At 24.2% G+C, this 9732-nt stretch overlaps 3 protein-coding genes across 3 annotated transcripts in view; all 3 read left to right on the top strand.

The window, feature by feature from the left end:
* The window catches only part of Phum_PHUM083610 (inwardly rectifying k+ channel, putative), a gene marked incomplete at both ends in the record, with an annotated part of 3039 nt that extends 2675 nt beyond the window's left edge, over positions 1-364 (top strand). Inside the window, 2 exons of the mRNA XM_002423711.1 lie at positions 9-57; positions 136-364. Of these exons, the coding sequence (XP_002423756.1) occupies positions 9-57; positions 136-364 (278 nt within the window). The remainder of the gene's footprint in view (positions 1-8; positions 58-135) is intronic.
* A 653-nt stretch (positions 365-1017) lies between these two features.
* Positions 1018-2493, top strand: Phum_PHUM083600 (ribosome biogenesis regulatory protein, putative; the record flags this gene model as incomplete). Its single annotated transcript, XM_002423710.1, has 6 exons — positions 1018-1166; positions 1250-1502; positions 1654-1775; positions 1852-1889; positions 1962-2211; positions 2298-2493. The coding sequence occupies 6 exons, from the start codon at positions 1018-1020 to the stop codon at positions 2491-2493; spliced, it is 1008 nt and encodes a 335-aa protein (XP_002423755.1).
* Positions 2494-3269: 776 nt separating this feature from the next.
* Positions 3270-5320, top strand: Phum_PHUM083590 (serine/arginine rich splicing factor, putative; the record flags this gene model as incomplete). Its single annotated transcript, XM_002423709.1, has 5 exons — positions 3270-3415; positions 3927-4103; positions 4708-4847; positions 4876-5056; positions 5224-5320. 5 exons carry the CDS (start codon positions 3270-3272, stop codon positions 5318-5320), a joined length of 741 nt encoding a protein of 246 aa, XP_002423754.1.
* Between the last annotated feature and the right edge of the window lie 4412 nt (positions 5321-9732).

Genomic DNA, 9732 nt, shown 5'->3' with positions numbered 1-9732 from the left:
AATAGTAGCTATTTTGGAAGGTACAGTTGAATCCACAGGTCAAACAACTCAGGCTAGGTTTGTGACATTAAATTTATATACTATTCTTTTTTTAAATATAATCACATGTTGCAATGAGTGATTTTTTTTTATCAGGACTTCATATCTCCCAAATGAGATAAAATGGGGACACCGTTTTGAAGCTCTTTTATCCTACAACTTGGATAGGCAATGCTATGAAATAGATTACAAGAAATTTAACAATACTTCAAAAGTAGCTACGCCACTGTGTTCTGCAAAAGACTTAGATGAGTTATACATGGTTCAATCAGAAATTAGTGAAAGCAATATAATATCATCTGATCAAGAAACCGATAATCGATAGTTTTGTAACATCTATACTAAAGTATACTGAATATACTATAATATGTGGCTATTATAAAAAAAAAATTATAATTCTATTTAAAATATTTACCCAATTATTAGAAATTCTATAATATTTATTGTATTTGAATTATTAATAATATATATTTGTACAATTTTTAGTTGTTTTAAATAATAAAATCATTTAAAAATTGACTTAGTAAAATTGTACAAACAATTTTTATTGAATTTCCGTTATAGTTAAGAATATTTATTAATACTTGAAGTGATAGAAGATAGAAATTTAACTCAAATTATTAACTAAATAAATAAATTATAATATAATTTTTAAACTTTAATTTTAAAGTGTGATAAACATTATTTTAAATTGCAATATCTTGCAATATCACTAAATTTTACTGTTTTAAAAGCAAAACCTTCAAAATTTTAAAACGGATTAAAAAATAATAATCTTTAGTCATTCTGTAAATTTTACTTACCTTAAAAAGTAGTTTTACAAAACTATATTTTGTGATATGTTGAATAAAATCACTGAATCACATTTCACTATAACATTTAAATTCACTTTTTTACCACTCTGACAGTTACACAATACAATTAGCGGCCATGTTTACTAATTTCGGAAGCGGAAACGTTCTTTTTACTTTATTCAAAATGGATATCGTAAATGAGGTTTTAGAAAAATCAGCGGAAGAAGAAAAAAAATACAAGCCTACTAAAGTTAATAAGCATTTGGAATTAGAATACGACTTAGGAACATTATTAGCTATTGACGAAAATGAATTAAATAATGATAAATTAAAGTAAGAAAAAAAAAAATTCAAATCAAACCAACTAAGGTTAGTATAATAGTGTGTAAATATAATTAAGGTAAAATTTTTTTTAGGTCTAATCTTGACACTTATCTACACTCTTTGGCTAGAGATAATACTCAATTGTTGATTAATAAAATATGGGAATTGCCAATTCATATTATAGATGATGTTACAATGGTCACATTGCCTAAATCAAAATATTTATTACCAAGATCATTACCAGTCCCTCCTCCTCGACAACCTTCAAAATGGGAAAAATTTGCCAAAGAAAAAGGGATAGTTAAAAAGAAAAAAGACAAATTAAAATGGGATGATGAGTTAAAAGTTAGTTTTATATGTAGTTTATTTTTTAGTAACTAGTTATATGTTAATTTTTTTGAATATTTTGTTTTTGGTTTAAAAAAAGATATTAATCAAAAGCGGTGTCTGGTTTATAACTTTTATAACAATATTATATTTATATAACATTTTTTAGAAATGGATTCCCTTGTATGGTTATAAAAGAGCAGAAGCAGAAAGAGAAAAGAATTGGATTATGGAAGTTCCAGACAATGCTGATCCATATGAAGATCAATTTACTAAAAAGCCGAAGAAAAAGTGAAAAGTAGCTAAAAATGAATTTCAAAGGCTCAGAAATTTAGCGAAAGCAAAAATATTAAAATACCCAGATTAGGATTTACATCTTCTTCCAAACCTTCAGCACTACTTTAGGTATTAATATAAGGGTAAATAATTCATATTATAACCTTACAAAATTTTAATACATGCGATAATAAATTTTAGGAGCTGCTGTTACAGTAGCTAAAACTTCGACAGCTTCTTTGGGAAAATTTCAAAAATCTCTTCCTAAAGAAAAAGAAAGTAAAAATGTTAAGCCTTTCTTACCAGAATCAACTAAACGAAAGCGACCCATTCCCAAAACTAAAGATGAAATTAAAAATAATTTAAAATTAGTCGATAATATTTTAAATAAAAAACCCAAATTGAATGTTGAACAAGCTGTAGAAAAAGAAGTTCATGCCCTAAATAGAGAGTAAGTCAATATTTTTTTGTATTAAATTAAATTTATATGCATTCGAATAATATCTAAATTAACTGATGTGGGTACTTTATTTTTAGGGAAGCAAGTAAGCAAAAACCTAAAAAAAGAGAAGGAAGGAAAGTTAAAAAAGGTGCAAAAGGTGGTAAATATCGTGGGCCTAAAGCAAAAGGTTCATCAGAATTTAACAATAAAAAAAATTCTCGAAAACCGGAAACCGGAAAACCTAAAAAGCGCGTTGGTGGAAAAGTCAAAGGAGGGAAAAAGAGAAGATGAATTTTTAAGCGAAACTAAAATCCATTTTGTAATTTTTACTCAGTTAAAAACAAGTTTTTTTAATGTAATTATTCAGCTAGTTATTCTAGCTCTCTATTACTTAAAATATTTTTTAAAATATGTAAAATTTATAAAGAACATTTACGTCATTAAAAAATTGAAAACTTGATGTATATTTGCGTTTGAAATGTTTCCTCCATTATTAGATTACTATGAAAATCATGAGAAAAATCAAATTTTATATTTTTTTTTTTTATAGTACGATGTATATGAATAATAAAAAAAAATGAAATCTTCAAGTTAAAAGATTTTGACTTAATTTTCCTTGTTTAATTATTTACAAAGATTAAAAATTTTTTATATTTTCATTTCCTTAATAATGGTAATAATAAATTTTTTTTGCTATTAAAATTTTTACAATTTTTTATCATAATAATAATGATCATTAAATACATTATTAATTCAGGCGAGTTTCAAATAGAAAACTAATCGTAATTTGAGGTTGTTTTTCAAAACGATTTTACTACAGGGTAAAAATAAAATTATTTATTTCTCAGGTTATTATTAAAATAAAATTTTTTTTCCAACTACTTTGGTTATAAATAAACTAAATTTTTCGTTCGAATACGAAACAAAAGGCACTAATGGTTGGTTGACCTGTCTTAACAATCGCACTGAGAACAAATGATTGATAATGAATCATGTTCTAATAAAAATTAAAAATTAACATTATTATTTTTAAAATGACTGGAAAATCACCGCCCAATATAGATGGAATGACTTCGTTAAAAGTGGGTAATATAAGTTACAGAACAAGAACGTTAGATCTTCATCATATATTTGGAAAATTCGGAGACGTTGGTGATGTTTATATTCCCAGGGATAAACATTCAAAACATAGTAGAGGATTTGCTTTTGTTAGGTAAATTGTTATTTGATACTAAATTTAAGAAAAAAATATTGGATGTACCTTATTTTTTAAAAACTATACTTTCACATTTTTAAAACTTTTTAAAAAAAAAAAGTCGGAAGATGCTTTAAATCTTTAGAAACTTTTTGAAAATTAAAAAAAAAATTTTTTTTTGGACCACACACACGCACGTGAAAAAAAAAGTTTATGAAAAAATAAATTAAAATTTAAATAATTTATTCTAACGCTTAAACATGTAAGATTTATTGAAATTTAAATTTAGTCTTTAAAAATTAAAATAAAGAGCAAAAGTATTTTTATCGTAAGAAGGTGCGTTCAGAAATCTATAATAAATTTTTAATTTCTCACTTCCGCTTGGGTCGGCCATTTTTATTCTTTGTATCAAACGTTCAATGTGCTCGTGATATATATTAAATAATATTTTTGTTTAATTTTATTAAAAATTATCTTTTAAAAAAAATTTGTTTACAATTTTGTGCGTTTAATATTATTTCAAAATGAGTTATGGACGACCTCCACCTCGTATTGACGGAATGGTATCATTAAAAGTCGATAATTTAACTTTCAGAACGACGCCCGATGATCTTCGCCGTGTTTTCGAAAGATGCGGCGAAGTAGGAGATATATATATACCTCGTGATAGATTTTCTCGAGAAAGCAGAGGTTTTGCTTTTGTAAGGTAAAATTTTTAGGATTTTTTCCGTCAATTATTTATGTGTCAACTGGAAATGTAAAACCAAGAAATGGCGTGGTTAATATACAACAAAAATGCCGACCCCGGCTTAATTTATTTTAATAATATTTTGTACGGTCACGTCTAATACTTTTTTTATAATTTTTGTAATATTGTTTAACTTTTTTTCTTTTTGATTAGTAGAAAGTCAATTCTAACTTTCTTTCAGTTTCCATTTATAGAGTATTATCTATCAACTTGTTTGAAAGTCACTTTTTTTTTTTACCGGATGTCTGTGCAATAAACAAAATTGCGTGGGCTATTTTATTTTGTGTATTTCTTTGTGTTTTTGAACTGCCATACTTCTTTATACATGCTACAGAGTATCATGTCTCAAAATACAAGCAATTATTGAATATTACGCAAACATTGGATAAAAATAATAATCTGTACTAATTATTTAATTGCTCTTGATTATGTCACTCGATTGTAATTGTTTACTTAACATGCTCTTTTGTTAAAATTTCAAGTGCTATTTTTTTTAATGGTAAAATTCCGCGTGTAATTGTTAGTATTTGTTAGATTTTAATAATTTAATATTATTTTACAGATTTTATGACAAAAGAGATGCGGAAGATGCATTAGATGCAATGGATGGAAGAATATTAGATGGAAGGGAACTTCGTGTACAAATGGCACGTTACGGTCGGCCATCATCGCCGTATCGTTCTCGTGGACGACGCAGAGGAGGTAGATCACGTTCAAGATCACGTCGTAGATCACGATCAAGGAGTCGTTCGAGATCAAGATCGCGAAGACGATCATATAAATCCTATTCAAGATCTCGTAGTCGTTCCAGGTCAGATAGTAAAAGCTCACATGGAAGATCTAAAAGCAGATCACGTTCAAAATCAGGAGAACGCAGTAGGTCACGTTCCAGGTCTAAATAATCTAAAAAGGTGGGTTTCTATTTCCCAGCCATCTTCCTTCTTAATTTTTTTCATTATTAGTCCTATATATTTCAATAAATAATGTTAAGTGACTGTAATAAAAAAAAAAAAAAAAAAAAAAAAAACAACCAAATGTCAAAAGCAGTTCTTTAATTTACAGTCCTAGTGTTAAATAGGCAGAAAAAATTGAGTTTTCTCTTATCGAAAACTGAATCAATACTTAACCTTAAAGCTTTTAATTTGATCAATTCACAATTTGAAAGAATAAAATAAATGTGTGCTAACATTTCTGTCCCATTTGCCAATATTTTTCCCTATTTTATACAAAGTTTAAAGATTTTATTAAATTTATTTTTTTTTTTTTTTTTTTTTAACTATCAATTTGAAATACTATTGATTGACTTACTTGAAAAATTCAGGTTGACTAAACTGTTGGTGTTTCTTGCTTTTTTTTCCATTGCATTATTATTATTATTATTATTTATAATTTTATTCTTTTTCTAGTTCTTTTTTTTTTTTTTTTTTTTTTTTTTTCTTAAACAGAATATTGTAGTTCAATAAAAGAAAATCTGAAAAAAAAAAAAAACAAATGATAAAATTGTAAATTATAAATACTTTCATCATTAAACACGATATCATTTTTTTTTTAAATGACTTATTAATAATAATATCATTATTATCATTATTAATAATATTTTTAAGGGAAAAATGCATCGATTAAAAAAAAAAAAAAAAAAAAAAAAGGGCTCTGAAAATTACATCATTACAATATTTCTAAAATTTTTTTCAACATTTTACAAAATGAACAATCGTTAGATCATTATAAGATTAAAAAAAAAAAATGGAACATAATTAGCCTATTTAGACACATTTTTATAAAAGAAATTTGTAAAAAGAAAAACTCATCAAAACTTATATATATATATATTCTGCTCAAAACAAATTTTTTTCTTCAACCTTTTAAGAATGTTAATTTTTTATTTGTAATAATAATAATAATAATAATAATAATAATAATAATAATAAAATAATAGAAAGAAGAAGAAATTTATGTTGTTTAATAATAATAAGAAACTGTTTAAAAATTTTTTTTTTTTTTTTTTCAATTAGTAATACAATTTGTGTACGATTGCTACTATTATTAACACTATTAAAATATTTTAATAAGATATGATATGCTTTTGATAATTATTGAATCATTTTAATATCGAAAAAAAAAATACATATATATATATGAATAATTTTTTTTTTTTTTTTTTGCTTTCGATAAATAATATTTGATTTGCGTTTTTATTCGAAACGATTGAAATATTTAGGCGTGTGAGTAAGTGAAAAAATAATAATTTAAAGTAAATAAAACAAGTAAAATTTGGTTTAAACTAAAGAGAAATTTCATAAATCTAACAAAAAAAAATTGAATTTATTTATTTATTTTTTTTTTGTATTGTTTACCTTATGGGATTATGCGATTGTATATAAAAAAAAAAAAATAATAATTAATTGTAACATAGGCGCAGTGGCAGCGTTTGGGAGATGCTGTGCTGCTGTGCCATTCTATTCTCTCCTGCACACAACACAAAACTGTTTTGGCTGATGAACACAGGTGGGTTTCCGGTGTGTGTTCCTGTGCTGACTGAACGAGTTGGGCATTCCTACTACGACATTGCATTGTAAGCAGTACCCAGATTCAGAGCGGTTGGTCTCATTCAATTCATTCATTCACACACACACAGCACAAGCCTTTTTTTCTCCCGTATTCAATGCGTTGTAGGTTAAGTAAGCAAAATTTATTTATAATAATAAAGACCGTAATAGCATAATATAATTTTCTTTTTCTTTATAAGAAAAAAAAAAATTTTAAAATTCTAATTATTATTATTATTATTATTATTATTATTTTGTTCAAGTTTCTATTACTTTGATTTGATTTTCTTTATCTTATCGGAATATTGGCGTTTTTGGTTTTTTATATAAAATAAATAATAATTTTTCTTGCTTTTTTATAACAATACAACTTTTTACCGAACCTACTGAACATTTACTATTGTAAATTAAAACTGTTAATGACTGATAAATTATGTCACGAGTGGGGAAAAAGAAAAGAATATCTTTCTTTGATCTCTTTTTAATAAATAAAAATAATTTTTTTTTTTTTAAACATCAAAAACTTTGGCATGGCTTTGTTAGATATATGGTGTGCATTGATAGAAAGGGAAAAAAATTATTTTTATTTTCACGAAAGTTTTTCTTTTCTTTTCGAACCACAACATAATTTATTGCTATGAACATATTTGCATTATTGATGTACACAGAAGAAAAAATGTCAAGTTTTGTGTCAAAATTAATTTAAAAAAATTTTCTTTTCATAATATCAATAAATTGCTTTTTTAAAAATAAATAAAAATAAATAAAATGTATATAAATAATTTTGGATAAAATTAAAAAATTTACTTTTAAATGCGCAGGCGCAGAAAGGAGCTGGGTGGTGGTCCAGTTAGCAGTTTGCGGAATGCAGACGTTTTTGTTGCTGACGTTGACAGCAGTTTAGCTGATATCAAAGATACAATGTAGCTGTGTTCATCAGTCGTTAGCAGAATGTTTCCTGTCTTTAAGAAAACAACGTAGCTGTGTAATGCCAGCCGTTGTAATGTCGTAGCAGTTTCCTGTTTACCAAAACGCTGCCTCGTTCGTCGAAGGTACCAAGAAGCTGTTACTAACTAAAAAAAAAAAAAAAAAAAAACGTATGATAGGTCAGTTATTAATCATGCTTTGATTTTGGTTTTGGTTTAAAATTTGAATTTAGATTATGAATGATGATCGAACAGGGGTTCTCGAATGTTAATTAAAGTGATAAGGTATCGATAATGAATCATCATCACCCATAAGGGTTGTGATGTGAGAGTTTAAAAAAAAAAAAAAAATTACATACATAGGTACATACAAACATACATACATGGTACGTTTTTCTTCTGACCGTCCCGCATATTTGCAGCCTTACCTTTTTTTTTTTTTTTTCCTGTCAAATTTCTATTAATTGGTGTTTTTAATCAATTGAAATTGAAATTTTTTTATGTCGGCTGTTATTTAAATTCGACTCCACTTATTCACATGAAAAAAAAAAAAAAAAAGAAAAAACAAATTGTTTTAGTATAACAATAATAATAATAATAATATAAAATTAATTATAAAGTAAAATAACGGTATTATTTATTATTCCTATACATAATTTATTTAAATAATAATAATAATAATAATATGGAATTCGATTTAATATTAATAGAAAACGATGACACTTTGAGAGTGAGTGTTATTGTTTAAATTTTTATAACATGTATGTAAAAACCGTTATAAATGAAAAAACATGAAAATGAGTTTTTTTTTTTTTTCAATTATTTGATTCGATTTAAATTTACAAATATAACGATTTTTTTTTTTTTACGAACATTGAAAAACAAAACAAAAAATTATAAATTAAATAAAATTAAAAAACTCACTTAAAAAACACAAAATAAAATGAAATGAAAGACAGAGATTTACGCGGGAACTGAGTAAATAATTAATAAACAAACTAACGGAATCCATAGAGTAATTAATTTGGCGGTTATCGTTTTATGTTAATTGAATTAATTTTGGCAACACTGTTTTTTTTTCGCGACACTAGTACATTATTATTTTTAAGTAAAAAAAAAAAAAAACCAAATATTTTCGAGAGAGAAATTTTTTGTTTCTAAATGAGTAAGTTTATTAAATTATCATTATTACTATATTAATGTTAATAATAATAATTAAGCGTGTCTCACATTATAAAATAATAATAAATTGAAATTTTATTTTTAATTTATTTATAAAATATCGAAAACGTTAATCGACGATTTGAAATTATTATTATTATTATTATTTATCTTTTATATGTTGGTAAAATAAAATGGATGAATATGATTAATAATGTTAGTACATACAGTAAGAGAAAAAAGAAAAATTAAATTATTTTATTTAATTATTACAATTAATAAATTAAAATTAAATTTATTAGCAAATGAATTTTTGTGCCAAAAAAAAAATTTAATTTTTTTTTAAATCTATTATTTTGGCCTCTTACAAAAAAAAAAAAAAAGAAAACAAATTAGTAAATCCATTTTGATTATAATATACATTTATATAAATATATTATTTATAAATTAAAAATATATATTTTAATTATAATATTAATTTTTTTTTTAATGACTAATTAATAAGTCTAATAATGATAAAAAGTGTGTGCAAATTTTTAAAATTAATAATTTAATTAATTACAATATATATATATATATATATATAACAATCACAAATTTTCTGACTAGATAATTAAATAATATTATTATTATTATTAATTTTATTTAAAAAAAAAAAAAATTGTTTTACATTTTTCTTTTAAAAGAAATTATTCTGTCATTTTATTTTAAATTTTATTTTTTTCACAAAACAACATTTTATCTTGTCAACAAGTTACTTGTGATTGACTGATTGATTGATTGATTGATTGATACATAAGAAATTTTTTTTTTTTGTTTTACACAAATATTTTATATAAACAAATTCATAATATTATTTTAATCAATGAAATTTTATAAAGGAAGTAAATGTTATGATAGCATATCATCCATCATTGTTTGCCATCAAAAAAAATAAATAATTTTTAAATAAAT

This window comes from Pediculus humanus, genomic scaffold (assembly GCF_000006295.1).
Source record: "Pediculus humanus corporis 1103172107434 genomic scaffold, whole genome shotgun sequence".
Taxonomy (NCBI): domain Eukaryota; kingdom Metazoa; phylum Arthropoda; class Insecta; order Psocodea; family Pediculidae; genus Pediculus; species Pediculus humanus.
The sequence above is the reverse complement of the archived record's forward strand: the minus strand, read 5'-3'. Positions and strand labels throughout refer to the sequence as shown.